Here is a 19,841-nt window from a genome sequence, read left to right as displayed (position 1 = left end):
GATACTGCAGTTGATCACTGTGTAAACAAACACGATCAAACATTGATTACAGTTGTTCTTTACATTTCTCCCAATAAAACTGTATCGAATATCATAAAATTTATTCATCAGAAATTACTTCACTTTACGAATGAAGGTTCAAGTCTTTAAAATACTAATTACCATGTGATACCATTAATTTTTGCTGGAGATTTCAATGTTTATTTTCGTTCAGAAGAATCTCGACCATTGATTGATTTCTTAGGTGATAAAATAAATTTGATGATGAATAATTCTCCAGTTCAAAATCAACAACAAGATATGGCACGACTATTGATGCAGTTCCCGAGAAAAAATTTTTATATATAATCATATAAAATTATATATAATTATGTATAACTCGATTATATATAATCATATATGAAAAATGGCCAAATATAATCATATACAATTATATATAACTGTATATAATTATATATAACTATATATAATTATATTTGGCCATTTTTCATATATGATTATATATAATTAAAAAATATTTTTGAAAAAAAAAAAAAAAAAAAAAATTAAATACCAAATTTTTGATTTGGTTATTACCGCGCGAACGCATTAAAAATTCAGAAACAAGAATTGATAGCAGTATATGATGAAGAAATCCTGGAACATCTGCTGGGTTCGAACACGGCTCCTTTTGGCTGGTAACCCTGAACGTTGATCACTGGTCCACATCACGAGAGTTCAAGTCATGTGCTTAATTGATGTATTTAGAGTGAAACGCCGGTAAAGACCGAGTTCATAAGTTTTCGTGATGGATTTTTACACAATTTAAAAAAACTCCATGAACTTATATGAAATTTTATTTTTGTCGGCCTCGATGATAATTATAGAAAATTTTATTAAGTTTCTTCAAATTTTTTGATTTTCTGTTGTGATGTGAAATTTAAAAAAACTTATATAAAATTTTGGGAAACATTGAATAATTTCACAAAATTATATGAAATTCAACCGATTGAAAAACTGGGTATTTCCAATTTTTGAATACCATGAAAAAAAATTTTTTTTTTTTTAAACACCCTAATGATTGTATACAATTATATATATATATATATAAGATTATATATAATTATATATGATTCTATATGAAAAAAATTTCTCGGAATAGTATTATATATAATCATATGTAATATATATGGAGCTACATATGACTTTCTCCGTTTAAATATTGTATCATGTATGATCATATATAATCATATATAATTATATATAATTCTATATGGATATATATACAAGATTATATATAATTATGTATGATCATATATAGTTATATATAATTATGTATGATTATATATAAACATTTTTTCTCGGGTACAATTTAATATGGGTATATGTATAAGATTATATATAATTATATATGATTATATATAAGAAAATTTTCTCGGAATAGTATATATATAATCATATATAATTATATATGGAGCTTATCCATATATAATTGTATACAATTATATATGGATATATATAAGATTTTATATTCAAAGCGGTACCCAAAACTTGAACAAGATGGTATTACATGTTCAAGTATTAGGTCCATGTAATTTTCATAGCAGCAGTAGGTGAACAGCGTGAAATGTATTCTAGTACAATAACAAATAATTAAATTTTATTATTTATTTTTTAAAAAAAATATACGAAAATAAAGTATGAGTGATTCATCAACAATTAGTGTAATAATTTTAAGTGATTTCGTGTGAAAACGTATCTATCTCATCAAAATAAATTTTTATTATTTTCTAACCAAAAAAAGTTCACAACATATAGGTAAGATGAAAATTATGAATACATGGAAAGAAAATTATTGGGATGGTTCCCATAATTATGTGAAATTCTTTCCTATTCCAGTATAGGAATTACGACCATAAATTATGGAAGCAGTTCCTATTATTATAGGAATGTTTCCCATAATTATAGAAATAGTTCCTATAATTATGGGAATGCTACCCATACCATTATAAGAATGGTCACTATAATTATAGGAATGGTTCCTATAACTTATAGGAAGACTTCCTATAAATTATACGATCCATTCCCATAAATTATAGTAACAATTCATATAACATTATTGGAATGGTTCCCATAATAGTATGGGAACGATTCCCATAATATTATAGGAATGGTTCCCATAATGCAATTGGAATATTTCCGATATCATTATGGGAATCATTCCTATAATATTATGAGAATGGTTCCCATATTGGTATAGGAACTATTCCCATACCATTATGGGAACTAATCCCATAATTTTCTTTCCGTGTAACATTTATTTTTTAATAAAAAATAATCCGTTACAATTGGTAAAATTTACAATCAAGTTTGTTAAATATTAAATAAATAAATTCATTAGTAATAAAAAATGTAATTAAATAATTTAATACAAATATTTCTCATGTTTAAATGATCATATTAAGTATTCACAGTATTATTTTTAATATCATTTAATAATATGTTATAATTCTTTTGATATTTCAATAAAACCTTTAAAAATTTTGGTGTGCCTGGTTGCCATATATTTTATTAGTTCAACTACTACTCCCGGAGTGTTCAACTACTGCGGCTTGTCAGAGTTGATTGTTCAACAACTACTCCTTTCATAGTTTATCTTAAAAACGTTATTAAAACATAAATATTCAATTATCTGCGTTATTTTGTGCTTCAATCGATTCAAAATTATTTATATTTTCATGAAAATCACTAATTTGAACTAATTATTACAACATTATATATTAAAAGTAAGGTCAAATACGTTTTACTTTGAAACCTGTTCAACTACTGGGTACTTTACCTTATTTATTTTTAACTTAATCGCCATCTCGTACAATATCAAAGAAGTTTTACTTCAATCATGTGTGAATGTTACATGCACTCTCTTTTCTTTTATTATTATTTCTTTATTATTATTTAATTTAATATTTTTTATTAATTATTTTTTTTTCAAAAGCATTTGATTGATTTGTTTATAAGCTATTTATTGACAAAATCAAAAATATTTAAAAACCGGATGGTACAGAAACGTGACGCCATATTGCCGTAACGGACTACCGTTGTATTGTCATTTAGTTACCTTCTAGTCGCGCCTAAAGAAGTTTTACTTCAAAAAAAAAAAAAAAAAAAAAAAAAAAAAAAAAAAAAAAAAAAAAAAAAAAAAAACGAATTAAAGAAATAAATAAACATAATATCTCATCTATCAAGATAAATCAGCATGTATTTAAATGTATAGTTAAAAAAAATAATACAAAGTGAATAATTAACAATTAAATTTTTATCAATGCATAAGTATTTCCATCTGTACCAATTTGCTATTGGTTTCATTAGGCATTCGGTAAGGTAACGTGCCAGCAAAGCTAGTTAACGCTTGCGCCTGTTCTCGCAAGTCTCGAAATTGTTGCTCTTTAGCAGTCTCATCACCAGATTTAGAAAGACGTAATTTTTGATACTGTCGATAAAGAATTGTCATTGTAGCTAAGAGAACATCTGATAAAGCGCCTGAAACCTCGGGTGATACTCTTCTTAGAGCAGTAACTCGTTCATCCACTTCGCGAACATGGAGAGGCAATAATTTAGAGTCAGCAATTGTTCTCAGAGCTGTTTGATACTGTTCATTGTGAAATTGATCAAAAAATACCATCAAATCTCGTAATGTATAAAAAGCTGCAACCAATTCAGCAGATACTTGAATAGCAATTCCTTGATAGCGCAAGCTAATGACATTAGCGATCGTTTGCAAACGTGATCTCAATGATCCAGGAACATTCTTCTGACTTACTACCTGTGCTAATAACATACACATCAAATTAAGTACTTTTTCATGATTGCTTGCTAGGTCATACATCGTTACAGCTTCTTCCAATAACCCTTTCTTATACAGCGTTTCAGCGCAGATATTAATAACCTTATCAACGTTAATTTGAAACTGATCTAAAACTCCAGGAAGTCTTCGGTCATTTTCTATTTTACCAACCAACAGTGAACGGTTTTCTGGTAATGAATTGACAACCATCTCAGCAGCAGAGGCAGCAAACATGTTTTGTCCATGAGGATCTTTCATACATCTCAATAAAAATAAGTAATGAAGACTTTCTTTTGGATCAGAACTTTCGAAACGTTTTATGTATAGTAAGATAAGTCTTGCAAAATTTAATCTTTTAGCTGGTGGTGTGTCGGCAGGATCTACTGTTATCAAAGGTGCTAAGACACTTTGGCTGAGCGCTAGTAAATTGTATTCATTCATTGCTGCGGCAAGATGAACAGCATGAGGTAAATGTCGGGCATCAGCACCTCTAGCCAGAAATTCAATGGCCGCTTCAAACTGTCCAGTTAAAAACAACATTGAGAAGTACAAAAATGGTTGCTCATGAGCGTGATAATACGATTCGCCATATTCTTCTAAAATAGTTGTTTGTAAATTTTCAAGAGTCAATTTATTTTCAGCATCTGATTGAGATCTGACTTGGCACAATTTAAGCCATAGATAATCGTCAGCAGTAGACATTACTTCGGAATGTAAATCGTCAGGATCGCAAGGTACAAGAGCGCAGTACGCAGCTCTCTTATAAGGATCTGTAGAAGATCTTACGTGCTTACGGTAGTGGAGCTTGACAATAGATTCACTGCGAGAACTGGGTCCTCGTTGGGGATTTTCAAGGGCTTCTTCTAGCGCTTGTTTGAATTCTTGAAATGATAATCCACGACTTCCAGGGCGACGAGAGTTTTCTACAGAGTCATCAAGTGATTGTCTGTATTCATGTGATGTTAATCCGTACTGATTAAGGCATTGTAAAGCAGCTTTCAAATCTCCCGCTCTCATACAATAATAAACAAGAGGCCAAAGTGGTCTGTCATTTACTACAGCATCTTCCAAATCACGTAAATTTTGTACTCTGATTCCAACAAAACTTCTTACTAATGGTACAGTACCAGGAATACCACCACGTTTAGCTTGTGCTAAGTTTTCATTCACCAATGAATTCATAAAGTCACGATAGCGATTTTCCAAATATTTACGAGCTTGATCAACAATTTTTTGCTCAACTTCTAAACTACTACGAGATTTAACTTGATCTCCTCTGGGTGTCGGTGGAATATTTACCATACACTTGACCATATTCCACATATCCAATACTTTTTTATCATCAAATGATTCAGCAGCTTTTGAAAATGCATTGAACAGATTTGGTCTAGTGATACTTCTTAATACATAGTCATTGTAAGTTTTCAACTCTCTTACATAAGCCATTTCTATATTTGACAATCCTGTAACCATTGAACCAGCTAATTTTGTCCTCTGAGGAGTTCCTCTTAAATCAACGAGTTCACCTGACGGAGCAGTCATTGCATTTATTATTTCAAATCTCATTTGTTTCCATTCTCCAAGCATATGCTCCATTTGCTGAATTCTGTTGAGCTCGAATGTCTATTGAAATTATAATTTATTATATATTTATAAATATATATGATAAAAATAATAAAGTAAAAGACCCATTATCCGCTCACTCTTCATTGGAGTGAGATTAAACCACTCAATGTAAAGTGCTAAATGAAATGAAAAATATTTTTTTTTTATAGTTTTAAATATTAGAACATAATTTTAACTTTAAAAATAATGTTTACAATTATTAGTATTAATGTTTTAAGTAAAGTCTTTGAGTGTAACCTCCGTACAAAAATCGAATTCAATTATTATTAAGTGATTGAAAAGTATTTTAGAGCATTTAAAAAAATTTTATACTTTCGAATCGTCCCAACTTTTAATAATTAGAAAATTCGACTGTTATTTAGTAATTAAACATTATTGTGAAGTATTTAGAACATTGAATAACTACACGGAGAAAAAAATATAGTAAAAATTATAATACTATAGAAAAATTTACTAACAGATATAAAGAAATACATTCTGTATTGTAATTATTACTAAACTTTTAGTAAAATTTACTAGTTAGTAATAATTACATAATAAGATATTCAAAATTACTATGCATAATGTATTTTTTGCTGACGATTATAATTTTTACTATTTGTATAGTAAATTTTCTAATACAATATAGGATTTGTTACTATACAAAATATTAAAAATTACTGTACGCAATGTCTTTTTTTGCTAACACGATTATATTCTTTTTATTATCTGTATAGTAAATTCTGCTATGCATAGATAAAATTGAAAGTTGGTGGAGGTAGCATATACAAATATGTAATACAAGTTCTGAAACGTTTGTCCAGAGGAGACATCGGGCCGTCAGACATAGGAAAGGACTCGCGCGCGGGAGATCAGGGTTCCAATCTCGGTTGAAACACATGATGTTTTAAAAATAAAAACCGACACCAATATCGATACAAATGACATAAATATCAATAATAATCAAAGTGATAGCAATAATAATAAAAAGTTGAAAGCTAATATAAATCTAATTTTACTTTTTTCCATTCTAATATTGTAAAATTTACTAAACGGGATAATAAAATTGATTAAATATCACTAAAAATTAATATGCAATATAGGAGATTTTCCATAAGTATAAGGGTGGCCCAAAAAAACAGACTATTTTTTTTTCGAGTCTCGTATGAAAATTTGTTGGGTTACGATGTTTTAAAAAGCCTCTCCAAAAATCAGCTCGATAAAAAATTTTCGAGAGGTCGCTCACAAATTTTTAAAATATCAAAAATGATTGAAATTCGGATTGTTTACTTCTAAATTTTTCATTTGTCGTGGCAGCAATAGTTTATATTTATAAAATCATGTCTACGCTCAGAATTTCAGCCCAAAATTTAAATACTTAAACGGCGCTCAAGAATTTTGAATATTAACTGATTATATGTGACTAATACTTTGAATTAGATTTTGTATTTTTTTATAACTCAATTGTTGTCATTTCACTAAAATATAACTTTTCTATGACCAAAAATATACAGGACAGTCTTAAACAATAAAATTTAGTAAGTTTTGAATAAGCAAAAAAAAACTAAAAATTGAATTAAAAAATAAGAAAGTATGTAAATAACTTATTATTTCTATTTCTCGGGTTATATTTCCATTCATTGTGATGCAAATTGATGGTGAAAAAATCGAGAAGCTTTATTATCAATATTTAAGGGTCGCTCGAAAACGTTCAAGAGACAGCACTCAGGAACATTCAAAATTCTTGAGCGAGGTTTAAATATTTAAATTTTGGGCTTATATTTTCAACGTAGTCATGATTTCACAAATATAAACTATTGTTGCCACGAGAAAGAAAAAAATTTGAAATAAAAATTCAAATTTCGATCATTTTCGATATTTTCAAAATTCGTGAGCAACCTCTTGAAAATTTTTTGTTGAGCTGATTTTTGGAGAGGCTTCTTAAAACATCGTAAACTAACAAATTTCATAAGAGACTCGAAAAAAAAAAAATAGTCCGTTTTTTGAGCCACCCTACAGTATATGAGGAATTACTAAACGACTTGTAAAGTATGCTTATCTGTTTAATAATTTTTCATATAAGTCATAAGCGTTTCAAGATTACTATTTAAATATAGTAATTATTCTCATATTTTTTAGTAAAATTTACTATATTTTCTACGTGTAGAAATCTCTGTAAATTATTAGATAACGGGTGATATAAAACGTTTCAAAAGGATTTAATGCTCAAAAATTCAGATAATTTAAAGATCATCAAAGAATTAAAAAATAAAAAAACAATTTTTTTTTTCTTCTTTTATATCGTTTTTTGTAATCAGGAAAAGTGAGCGGCTAATGGTACTGATTATGTTTTGGATCTTATACTTATTATCAATAGCAATTACTTACATCTTTATGAACTTGTTCAATAATTGAAAGTATAGCATTTTCTTTCTCGTTTCGTAAATAACTCACGATATCAGTATCTGCAATAGGATCTAAGGGCTCAAATGTACGTCGTGCGCTGAGTGAATTTAATTTTTGCGAAATTTGCGGCAAATCTATTCCACGTGAACCCAATAAAAGATGCCTGTAACCATGTTATAAAATTTTTAATTATTTACAAAAAAAACTATATTGATAAATAATAAAAAAAAAACTACTTACGCCTGTACTTGAGTATCTTGGGTACCAGTTTGTGTTACACGAGACCAAAGCTCATTGGAAGCTTCTAAAATTTGTCGAAGATTCCGTTCAACTTGAAGCTCACTCGTGCTTTCTACAGTTGCGGATAATTGTTCAGCTGATCTTAATAATTCATTGAAATCGGAATCACCCATGATGAATAATCTTTTCTGTAATTAAATTCTTAGTTAAAATAAGTTTATTAATGTCACACTTTATAAATAAAATATAACCTCCTCCTACTTGTTTATACCGCTTTTGCTGTACTTTTCAATATTCTAACTGATAACCGCAAATATCAGAAATTTAACTAAAGTGTATATAGCTCACATATGTAAGCTTCTGAATGGTTGGTCCCTGTAAGTGAAAGTCGTTCCAATATAATGAGACAGATGACATCTCGTGTTCTTTCTCTTGCAGGCCCTAGCTAGCCAGTTGAGCTCAACCAACAGTCAAATTGCGCGTAAATTTGACGTCAGATTAAAGTCGCTATTTGACGTAATCGAGTATCAAAATTTGATTGCAGAAGTAGCTCAAGTTGACCTCAATTATTTAGATTCGATTTTACCGTTTGATACATATTGAATAAAAGTCAGCTCATGACATTTAGCAACTATTCAACAAAGTAAATTCAAAAATCAAAAAGTAAAAAATATCTCTCTAGTTGAGGTCTTGTTGATGTCATTTGTTGCGTCTCAGATTTTGATATCTCACAGACGTCAAATAGCAGTTTTAAACTTACGTCAAATTTATGTGAAATTTGACGTCAAAGAGAGCTCAAAAATTGACATTGAAATTTTTTATGTGTACCGTACGTCACTGAGACGACAAAAGTTTCAGCTCAAAAATTGCGCTGAAACTCTAGTTATCTGGGTGTACTCAAATTGTAGTCAAGTGGTAGAAAATCTCATAATTGATTGCAACTTGTCATCAAATTGATGGAAACTTTCGCTAAGCGAACGTTTTCTCAGAAAACCTTTCTCGGGACATCTACTGTTCAGCAAATTTTCTTTTAATTTGACAGCAAATCTACGTCAACTCGAACTTGTTTTAATCGTTTATTGCAAAATGAAGGCGATGTACAGAAAGTTAGTCGTAAAATTTCTTTTAACCTGTTTTCGGTCAAGTTGAATTTCCAATTTTAAGTCTATGAAAAAAAATTTATAATTTTCTTTTAAATTTAAAAATCCCGCTTCACTTAACGCTCTCTGATGATGTGTTTGGATCCTCATAATAAAACACGATGAATCGATTCTTCGAATCGTTTGAATATAAAGAATCGATTTCTGAGAATCGATCTTGGATCCTAACCCTGGCCATCTGGGTTATTTACCTCACTGATAACTAAGTACTTTTTATTTTTTTAAACACGTGTAGTATTCCTAAAGGATACCGACGATTCTCCATACTTTTTAAATAGCAAATGATTTAAAAATTGTAACTAAGTATCGTAAGTAATTTTTAAATTTATAATTATAGATAATGTATAAATTATACGTATAGAAAAATATAAACTAATTTAAATAATAAAATTATCACTAATAACAATATATACACGAAGCACGTGGTAGCCCGGGAAAAAATGATTTTGCCTAATTATATAAAATTATATATGATAAGATAAAAATTGGCTAAATCTAATTATATATAATCATGCATGAACGAATGTAGTAGTTTTTAAAATCTCATTTAGAATATCTGTAAATTATCAATTAAGTAATTTAATTAGGATTTCTTGTCTTCATCAAGATAAATGTCGGTTAATTTTAAATAAAAAAAAATCTCATCCGTTCATTACTATTTTAATACGAGGTCACCCGTCCAATTAATGTCCCACGTCGATGCTGCTTAGTTCTGGTAATCGCATTATCGGATTGGAGTCTGGTCCTCTAGTTTGTTGTACACTTATAATTAATAAAAGTTGATGGGATTACTTAACTCAAATAATCAAATTGATACATCCTACGTAAATAATGTACCTAATGATGGATTTGGTTTTGTACTTAAATAACAATAGAATTCATCAGATACATATAATCAAATCTATTTATCTATAAACTTATAAATATTCGTATATAAATCGATATTGATTTATAGTTTTTGATTGCTGTCGAAACCTTCAAACATTTTTCAAGTATTGGGGATTTAAGTTTGATTGATAGTTGATAAAATAAAAATTGAATAACGTTGATATTAAAAAATTGTCATATTATTTAATATACAGGGTTGCAAATAGTACATTAAATTTATAATTGCATTAGTACTTCAATTAGATTTTTCTTTTTTATTTCATAATCCAAAAACAACAAATTAAAAATAATTTTTTAATTTTTAATTCTACATTTTTTAATTAAAAATTAAATTTCAAATTTTTAATTCGTAAAGTAGCGTTAAAATGTCATGACTTAGTTTTTAAATCTACGTTTTAAAATTAAACATTAAATGAACAATTTCAATTCGGAAAACCAGATTCAAAAATTTATTTCTAATCTCAAATTTCATATTTAATAATGGAAAAGTAAATCAAAAATTTTAATTAGCCATAGCTAAAGGGGATTAAAAAACTACATTCCGTTTTTAAATTTTCTATTTTCGTTTCAAAAATTAAATAAAAAATTTAAAATTCCAAACATCGGATTAGTGTTGTTTAAATTTTAAATTCTCTGTTTACACTAAAAATTATTCAAAAAATTTAATTCTTGAATGTCTCAACTATGAATGATCGTTTTATTTCAAATTCTATTATATCTGACAATCAAGAGTAAGTTTAAAAATATTTAAACTTGGTCAAGTAAATCAGTATTCTTTCCTGTTATAAGTGTCGTCAAATTTTTAGTCATGATTACTTATCTGATTGCGTACCGTATCTAAATTAAAAAGTAATTTCTAATTTTTGATCCCACGTGTTTGAATTAACAAGTAATTTTTTAATTTTTAATCCCACGTTTCTGAATTAGAATTAATTTTTGAAATTTTAAACCCACGTGTCAATTTAAAAACTAATTTTTTAATTTTTAATTTCACTTGTCTGATAAAAAACTAGTTTTTCGATTTTTAATCCTACGTGTGTACATTTAAATTAATTTTTCAATTTTGAATTTCTCGTGCCGAATGAAATATCAATTGTCAAATTTTGAATCCCACGTCTCTGGATTAATATTAATTTTTCAATTTTTCAATTCAAGTTGTTAAATTAAAATTTAATTTCGTAATTTTAATTTCAATTACGGATTAAATTCTAATTTTTATGTATGTCATGCATAATTATATATGGAGGTAGATATTTTATATGTAATCATACATAAATTCATATATAATTTTATATAATCATACATAATTATATATAATTGGGCAAAATCATTTTTTCCCGGGAGGATTTTTTAAAAATTCAAAAAAATGCTTTGTTACTTTTTAGCGGCACAATGAAGATACAAAAGAAGAAAAATAAAATTACTGTAAATGCAGAAACTCTGCCAAGTAACAAAGAAGTATCACTATCGGAAAAAAAGATTAAAATGAAGAACAAAACTGATGATCCTAGTCGTGTATTATCTTTGGTCAAAAAGAATAAGAAGAAGAAGAAGAAGAAAAAAAATAAGAATTTATCCAAGATACAAAACGAAAAAACAGATCCACAGACGAATGGAGTTTCACAAATCGAAAGTGTAGATCTCGATGCATCGGAAGACGTTACGCCGAAAGAAAAGAAGAGAAGTAAGAGCTTAGAAAATTCTGTAGATAAAATAGATCAAACTTCCGCTAAAAAAATAAAGTTAGATAATAAGATCGATAAATCGAATCAGGTTCAAAATAAAAAAAATGAAGCAGAGCCAAAAAATATCTCTTTCAGTGTAGAAGAATTAGAAGAAAAAATCAAAGCTATTTCTAGTAGAGAAAATATTTCGAAAACCGCACGTAGAAATTTAGCTGTATTGAAAAAAAAGCTTAAAGTAAAACAAGAATTTCTTGCATCAGCATCAGTTACTTCAACCGTCAGTGGAACAGAAGAAGAAAAATTAAATGCAGAAAAAAATCCGCAAACTTGCGATGATAAAGTTAAAGATGTCGAAAAGAATGAACTGGAAGAAATCGACGGTGGAACTCAGAAGTCAGAACTTGAAAAAAAATTGATAGCCGATAAACGAAAACAAAAAAATCGTGTCAAAAAATCGAAGAATTTAAATAATGATGGAGAGAACATGAAAAAAGAAAGTAATTGTGATGATGATGAAGATGATGATGGCAGTAGTAGTAAAAAAAAGAAAAAAATAGATAATGTAAATACTTTAAGTGATTCCAAAGATTTTGATAAAGAGACAGAAGATATGAAGGAGAAACAGAATGCGAGTAAAAAGAAGAAGAATGAAACCCGAACGACTAATTTTGTGAAAAAAGAAATGGATGAGATTAAAAATTTAACGGATGCAAAAGGCGGGAAAGAAGAAAATGAAGTAAATAGTAGCATTCAGAAAAAAGAAATAAAAGATACTAAAAAAAAAATACGATACGTTCTTTTTATTGGAAATATACCTTATTCGTAAGTAGTGATTTATTTTTACAACAGATATTTTAAATGAAGAATTGAATAGTAAGATATTTTTACGTTTCAGAACATGCGTTGATGATATTAAGAATCACTTTCTTACAAAAGTTAGTAAAGTAATAAGTGTGAGGATTCCTACTGCGAAACAAACACATAGTCCTCGAGGAATAGCTTACGTAGAATTTAGTAATAGCACTGATTATGAGGTAATTCAATTTAAATCTTAAGAATATATTAAGGGTGAGCGAATCGAATTCGAATTTCAAATTAATTGGAAACTTCAAATTATTCGTTCCCGGAGAAAAAAATATAGTAAAATTTACTAAAAAATATGGAAATAATTACTAAATTTGGATAGTAATCTTAAAACGCTTATGATTTATATGAAAAATTCGTAAACAGATAAGCATATTTTACAAGTCGTTTAGTAATTTCCCATATACTGATTATGGAAAATCTCCTCTATTGCATATTAATTTTTAGATATATTTAGTAAATTTTACTATTCCTAATTAGTAAATTTTATTATCCCGTTTAGTAAATTTTACTATATTAGAATGGAAAAAAAAAATCAAATTTTTATTAGCTTTTAACTTTTTACTATTATTGCTATCATATTGATTATTATTGTTATTTATGTCATCTATATTGGTGTTGGTGTCGATTTTTATTTTTTAAAAAATCACTTGTTTCAACCGAGATTCGAACCCTGATCTCCCGCGGGCGAGTCCTTTCCTATGTCTGACGGCCCGATGTCTCCTTTGGACAAAGGTTTCAGAACTTGTAATATATATTTGTATATGCTATCCCCGCCAACTTTTAATTTTATCTATACATAGTAGAATTTACTATACAGATAGTCAAAAAATATAATTATGTTAGCACAAAATACATTGCGTATAGTAATTTTTAATATTTTGTATAGTAACACATCCTACATTGTATTAGAATATTTACTTTCTTAAATTTGTATTTCTTAATAGTACTTATAGTAAATTTTACTATACAAATAGTAATAAATATAATCGTGTTAGCAAAAAATACATTACGCATAGTAATTTTTGATATCTTATTATGTAATTATTACTAACTAGTAAATTTTACTAAACGTTTAGTAATAATTACAATACAGAATGTATTTTTTAATATTTGTTGAGAAAATTCTGATCAGATTTCAAATATTCAATTTTTATTTAAAGGAAAGCTTAGTTTTCAAAAAAACAAAAAATAATTTTTTCATAGATTCGTGTCAGTTCTATTTACATTTGACAAAAATTTGAACGTTTTACAAAAAATATTACAATATTAAATCGTTCAAAACAAAATTTCGGAATTATTAGTAAGTTTTTGAGTAATTCGAATACTTACGAATCATTCAACTATTCAGATGATTCGGTTCAAACTATTCGCACCGAGAATATAATCGTAATCATGAAATTTATAATAATTACTAATTGTAAAAATTTTAAATCATTACAGAAAGGATTGTCGTTACATCATTCCATTTTAAATGGCCGAAGAATAAATGTTCAGTACACTCAGAGTGGTTCAAAAAATGCTGGAAAAAAATCGGAAATAGTATCGAAAAATAAAAAGTTACATGCTCTTCGCAGACAAGGAAAACTGGCTGGCAGTGTTAAACATACACAGAAACGTAATAATAAGAAAAATATTTAAAAAAGCCAGACAACTTAATAGAAAATAAAAGTGCTATAAATCAAATAATTTAAATAAAACTTTTTATCACCGAAGAATCTACACAGTAAAAAATATTGTGTTAAAATCAACATAATCTGTGTGTTAAAAAAGGGTCCACACAATATTTGTGTTATTTTTTAACACAGACTATTTTTATTGAATTGCGACACTGAATTTGTGTTTGATTTCAACACAAAATTCGGATATTGAGACAAGTCAATTCAACACTTTAAATTTCAGTGGTGACACGAAAAAATGTTAACTTTTACATTTTATTTTTGTACCATGGATTCTAATTTAATATAATTTATATAAGGTACCCGCGAGTAATAAGGCCTAAGTGACAGAAATGATATTTAAAATAACCGCCTCCGCTAAAGGCTACTCTAGTAGAAGGGTCTTGCATAGAGATGTTCGTCCTCTGTCTTCTATATTTCATCATCCATCACATGCTGTCGTAGCGCAGAAGAAATTATAAAAAACAATCTAGTTTTCTGACTCTTGAAAAGAATACTGATAATTTCAAATGCTGTTGAGCAAAACAATCTAGTCTTCTGATTCTTAAAAAGTATTGTTGCTAAATTTAAGTGATGATTCATCTCTAATACCAATTTTATTAAGTATAGTTAAATTATTCCAGTTTGTTTAACCCGTAGGCCTTATTATCCTACCGTAGTAAAATAAGGCCTATTCGTATAGTTTTTGTAAAAGTATAATTTTTTGTTCGTTTATGGTAAAAATTACCATTACTTGATTACATTTTATGGGTAATGTATTGAAATAAAGATTGATGATACATTTCGATTATTAAATGCAATATTTTCGATTCTATGCAAAATCTCCCTTAGCTAGGCCTTATTACCCGCTGGTACCTTGGTATTTTGAGATTTTTAAAACTGATCATTATTATTAAATACTCTAATATTCTACTATTTTTGATAGTAAATAATGTTTTTATTAATTCCTATTAATAAAAATAGTTATTAATAGTAATTAATTATTAATTTCTTTTACAAAACCAAAAACATATTTTTATTTATCGTAAAAATAATTTTTACATCGGATAAAATCATTCAAAATTATAACTCCATTTTTTTGATTAGTATGATGAACATTCCAGCTTTTAGCAAATGCTAAATTTAATGTATTTACAATAAAAGTTTAGAAGTTTAATTGACATTCACAAAATGTGGATTTCAGTTTAATTTTTCTACTAATTCTTCTGTGTCTATCGATTGAGTTTTCAACATAACTTTTGTAATAATGTTAAAGGAACACTTAATAAAAGTCGATAATTAGAATTTTTGTACTAAGAAACGTTTTTAAAATATCAAACAGTTAATTGATTTAAAATTTTCCAGTATTGCAGTGCAATATGTTGATTTAACACAAAAACTTTAACACTGACCCTTTTTAACACATACACAATATTTTTTACTGTGTATACACTCTAAAACTAACTGCGTTACAAATGTATTATTTCAACATACATTGAATGTGTTCCATGTTTAAGACCATAAGCAAAACTTGTTTGAAATGCATTAAAATTGTTAGTTGAACTATTAATGCATCAATTATCTGTTGCATGCGCTCCACATTTTTTTTGTTTTAAATCTTATAAGTATTTTCATAACTATTGAAAATTCACAATTATAAATTTTCAGGACTATCTGTAAGAAGTTCGGAATTTGTATGTGGTTTTAAATCTTCATGAAAATGAGAAATATTATTTGATACTTTTTAGTTCGTTTTAAAAATGTGGTATATTAAAATTTTTTTTTATTTCGATAATTATTTTCTGCTTTTTAGTATTGTGTGAGTGAAATTTTGAAATCAATTGTAAAAGCCTGGATAAGATAATGACGGAGACATGCGACAAATTTCAGGTTTATTTCAGTTTCTTTTCACTTAATTAAATCTGAAATAGAAAGTCGCTATTTCTACCTACCAATATATCAAACTCATTTTTTATAAGATTTATACTTCAAAATATTAAAACGAATCAAAGACAGATTTGTTTTAGTTGAAAATTTTGATTACATGACTCTATTCATGGTGCTGGAGGTCCTAGTCATCACATTCTTTCCATTTCCTTCATTGTATTTTCATTACACGGTGTTTGTTTATCTGTCATCCAGTTGTGAGCTATATTCAAGAATATAATTCATCCAGAAATTAGTTTTAAATTAATTATAAAAAATTAGTACTGAACAGACAAACAAACGAATATGAATTTTTTTTCATTTGTTTTTTTGTTTTTTCATTTTTTTCTTCCTCTTCTAGTGCTTCTCTTTCTCATTTTTAAAAAAAATTTTTTTCATTTTCTTGCATTGTCATCTAATTTTGAGCTTTGTTCCAAATTTCAAGGCTCTAGCTCATCGAGAAGTTACTTTAAAATCAATTACAAAATTCCACCCGACAGACATACATAAAAGCGAGTTAATAAAAACGTGGTAAAAAAAAAAATAGTGTAAAATTTTTAACCCGAGATAAAAAAAAACTGGTTGATCAAATATGATCATATCTAATTGTTTATGGATAGTTACATACTAAAATTTCCAGATCTGATCACATATGTGTCTATGTTTCTATTCCCTCGCGGTTTTGATTCACCCTGGAAGCACCCCGGAAACACGATGGAATCACGGTGGATCCACGGCGGGTTTTTTGTCATTTTATCACCGTGATTCCACGGTGTAATCACCGTGGAATCAGGGTGGGTACACTGTGTTACCATCGTGGAAACACCATGTAACCACACTGTGTTACCATCGTGGAAACACCATGTAACCACCGTGTATACACGGTGATAAAATGGCACAAACCCACCCTGTAACCACCCTGATTCCACCGTGTTTCCACTCCCAGGGTGTTTCCAGGCTGATTTAAAACCGTCAGGGTTAATTATCTTATACAGTAAGACCTCGTTATAAGACTACGCATTATAAGACTCTTCCCCTTCATTTTTAGAAACTCGCTCGAAACGTTTCCCCTACCAATAACTTAATAAAAGTTTTGCGCCGAAACCTCACTATTAGACTAACGACCAGTACGACTAAAATCGTGATAAAATGAGCATACACACAGATTGTAGATTAAATAATTTATTTTCATAAAGAATATTTAGAATTTCGTGGTATCACATAATTAATTAACAGAAAAGAACGACAAAATTTTGATTATTTATAAACGGAAAGTGAATTATATTGTCATCCCACCAAGAGAATGCACCTCGGGTGTCGTTGGTTTTTACTCCCACCCTAGATGTTTTATATGCTAAATGTTCTCCTACTTTTCTGTGCGCATGCGCAGTTCATAAATGTTTGGTAGTGGGGGCAATTTCCGAGGTCTATTCTCTTACTGGGACTACAATAGTAATGGCAACAACAACTGGAGTTCCATTTACCACAGGCTGTAGTATGACATGAGACAACTCCAAATTATGGTTAGATTTACTACAATATTGTAGTTGAGCGTTAACTATCACAAAAAGTAAGATATACCACAGCATGCGGTATTTGTAACTCCAGTTGTAGTTCAATTAACTCGATATGCGGTTACGTAAAAATAAACGGTATATAACCTAAAATTTTTATAAATTATTTTTAAAAATCACTTATTGAGTTATTTGTATATACTAAACATGGTAATTCTTTACAAATAGGGTCCACCCATGCTGGGCCATGTTAAATTTTTTTCGATCAAATTGATCAATTTTTTTTTTTAATTGTTCATTGTTTTATGTACTTTAAAAAAATACATCAATATTATCAAAAAAGATAAAATAAAAATTTTATCCAAAAACATGAAAGCCAATTTTTTTTCCAACTTTTAAAGGCAAAAAAGCTATCGAAATCTTTATTTTTTTTCTCACGACATTTTTTATCATAAATGCGCCGTAAGAACAAGCAGAATAAAAAAAAATTACATATTGTTAATTTTTGGGTTTTAAAAAAGCCAGATGATTATTTATGAGACGCTTTAATAATTGAATATACACAACAGATTAACCTCAAAATGGCGAAATAGCGGGAAGTGCTCCTTCTGTAGTACTATCAACTCCCGCTTGGAGTATTTGTTACTGCAGTGTGCAGTAGAATTAACCGCAAGATAGGAGTAAATTCAACTTATTAACTTAGTAAAATTTGTCGCACATTTAGTAACTTTTATCATTTATGTGATATTTTTAACTACAAACACATTTACTGCAATCGTGTAGTAAATGATACTACATATTATTTTCCGTGTAATTATATACAAAATGGATTCACTGTATAATTGCGTAGAGTTGAACCGAATAAACAAATAAAACATAAAACTTACAGTGGATATCCCCCTTGATAGATCATATCATAACTTGACACTCTTATTTTTTTTGTAAAATTTCTTGACCGAGTTAAAAAATAACCCAAATCAATTAATTCAAAAGTATTGCTCATTCTTATTTGTAGCACCTAAAAGGTCTTTTAATTACTTTGAGTTTTTGCTATTTAACTTGTCGTTTTAACCATTTTTTCCAATAAAACGATGTTGAAAAATTGTAAAATATTACGAGTTCGAAAACAACTTTTACACACCTCATCACCTTCATTGCGGTTACAATTTTTAATAGATAGTAAATAAAGTTTAGCCATAAAATTAGTGGAATAAAAATTATTTTTATCCACTAAATCGCATTGATCTGATATCAACTAATTTTACCTGGCAAAAAAAAGTTTTTACGCGTTTTTTCAACAATTCTCAATATTTTAATATCGGAACAAGATTAATAACTGAAACTTTGATCTAATCAATAATTTACTATTTTTAACAAGTTAAAAAAAGAATAATAATAATTTTTAGTTATTTTTAATAATTTTTTATTGAGTGTTACATCTGCCCCTCGTTACAACTGCAGCACTTCTTCTCTATATGACTTGCTCATGGTTCCTTACGCAAGAATATTTACGATGTCTTGAACGCGGCTCAATGAAAAAGTGTCTGACGCATTTTCTGCGCCAGTAATTTACAGTAGGTACTTACGCATGTCTTGCTTATAAACAATCTTATAAGATCTGCTTAAGACCCAAGGTCAATTTTGACTTTAAAAATATTATCATTATATATTTTGATCAGAATGTTATAACGAAGTTTTATAAATTAATCATTTTAAGTGATCCTAAATTAATTGATAAAAAATTATAATGTACCCCTGGTGGGACTCGAACCCACAATCCCCGGTTTAGGAGACCGATGCCTTATCCATTAGGCCACAGGGGCTACGCGTGTTGGCTTCAGTTGCACTTCGTTCAAACTTTTTTATACAAATTTAACTTTAATTAACTTCAATTTTATTATTGTTGTCTGGGTATAAATTTTCAAACATTGATTCAATTGGAAAATACTAAAGCTAGCATAATAAAAATTCTTAAAATTTTTAAATTTAAAAAGTTTTAGTTTTGTAAGTTGATAGTTCTCATTAAATGGTCAGTATAAATTCTACTTTATCAGTAATGCAAAATTTCTCTT

General features: G+C 28.2%; 2 protein-coding genes and 1 non-coding gene across 5 annotated transcripts; 1 reads left to right on the top strand and 2 right to left on the bottom strand.

Moving 5' to 3' along the window:
• Positions 1-3,213: 3,213 nt before the first annotated feature.
• LOC103571380 (nuclear pore complex protein Nup93) lies at positions 3,214-8,482 on the bottom strand. Of its 3 annotated transcripts, none has more exons than XM_008549524.3 (4): positions 8,326-8,482; positions 8,075-8,262; positions 7,817-7,997; positions 3,214-5,446 (listed from the first exon to the last, which is right to left on the bottom strand). In XM_008549524.3, exons 2-4 carry the CDS (start codon positions 8,245-8,247, stop codon positions 3,299-3,301), a joined length of 2,502 nt encoding a protein of 833 aa, XP_008547746.1. In that variant the 5' UTR covers positions 8,248-8,262; positions 8,326-8,482; the 3' UTR covers positions 3,214-3,298. The 3 variants fall into 3 exon arrangements, with proteins under 3 accessions (XP_008547746.1, XP_008547747.1, XP_008547745.1); XM_008549525.3 differs by having other exon boundaries at positions 8,075-8,275; positions 8,336-8,482; XM_008549523.3 differs by having other exon boundaries at positions 8,336-8,482.
• Positions 8,483-9,389: 907 nt separating this feature from the next.
• LOC103571381 (uncharacterized) lies at positions 9,390-16,344 on the top strand. Its single transcript, XM_053738109.1, has 4 exons — positions 9,390-9,542; positions 11,508-12,629; positions 12,703-12,841; positions 14,115-16,344. The coding sequence occupies exons 2-4, from the start codon at positions 11,515-11,517 to the stop codon at positions 14,310-14,312; spliced, it is 1,452 nt and encodes a 483-aa protein (XP_053594084.1). The 5' UTR covers positions 9,390-9,542; positions 11,508-11,514; the 3' UTR covers positions 14,313-16,344.
• A 3,175-nt stretch (positions 16,345-19,519) lies between these two features.
• Trnar-ccu (transfer RNA arginine (anticodon CCU)) lies at positions 19,520-19,592 on the bottom strand. The gene has a single exon. It is a non-coding gene; the product is annotated as a tRNA-Arg (tRNA).
• Between the last annotated feature and the right edge of the window lie 249 nt (positions 19,593-19,841).

Source organism: Microplitis demolitor, chromosome 4, assembly GCF_026212275.2.
Source record: "Microplitis demolitor isolate Queensland-Clemson2020A chromosome 4, iyMicDemo2.1a, whole genome shotgun sequence".
NCBI classification, from domain to species: Eukaryota; Metazoa; Arthropoda; class Insecta; order Hymenoptera; family Braconidae; genus Microplitis; species Microplitis demolitor.
The sequence above is the reverse complement of the archived record's forward strand: the minus strand, read 5'-3'. Positions and strand labels throughout refer to the sequence as shown.

Coding starts and splice junctions, on each gene's coding strand:
- LOC103571381 (XM_053738109.1), top strand. CDS start 11,515: ATGAAGATACAAAAGAAGAAAAATAAAATTACTGTAAATGCAGAAACT. Junction 12,630..12,702: donor ATTGGAAATATACCTTATTC/GTAAGTAGTGAT, acceptor TTTACGTTTCAG/AACATGCGTTGATGATATTA. Junction 12,842..14,114: donor GTAATAGCACTGATTATGAG/GTAATTCAATTT, acceptor AAATCATTACAG/AAAGGATTGTCGTTACATCA.
- LOC103571380 (XM_008549524.3), bottom strand. CDS start 8,247: ATGGGTGATTCCGATTTCAATGAATTATTAAGATCAGCTGAACAATTA. Junction 7,998..8,074: donor CAAGATACTCAAGTACAGGC/GTAAGTAGTTTT, acceptor ACATGGTTACAG/GCATCTTTTATTGGGTTCAC. Junction 5,447..7,816: donor TTGAACAAGTTCATAAAGAT/GTAAGTAATTGC, acceptor TAATTTCAATAG/ACATTCGAGCTCAACAGAAT.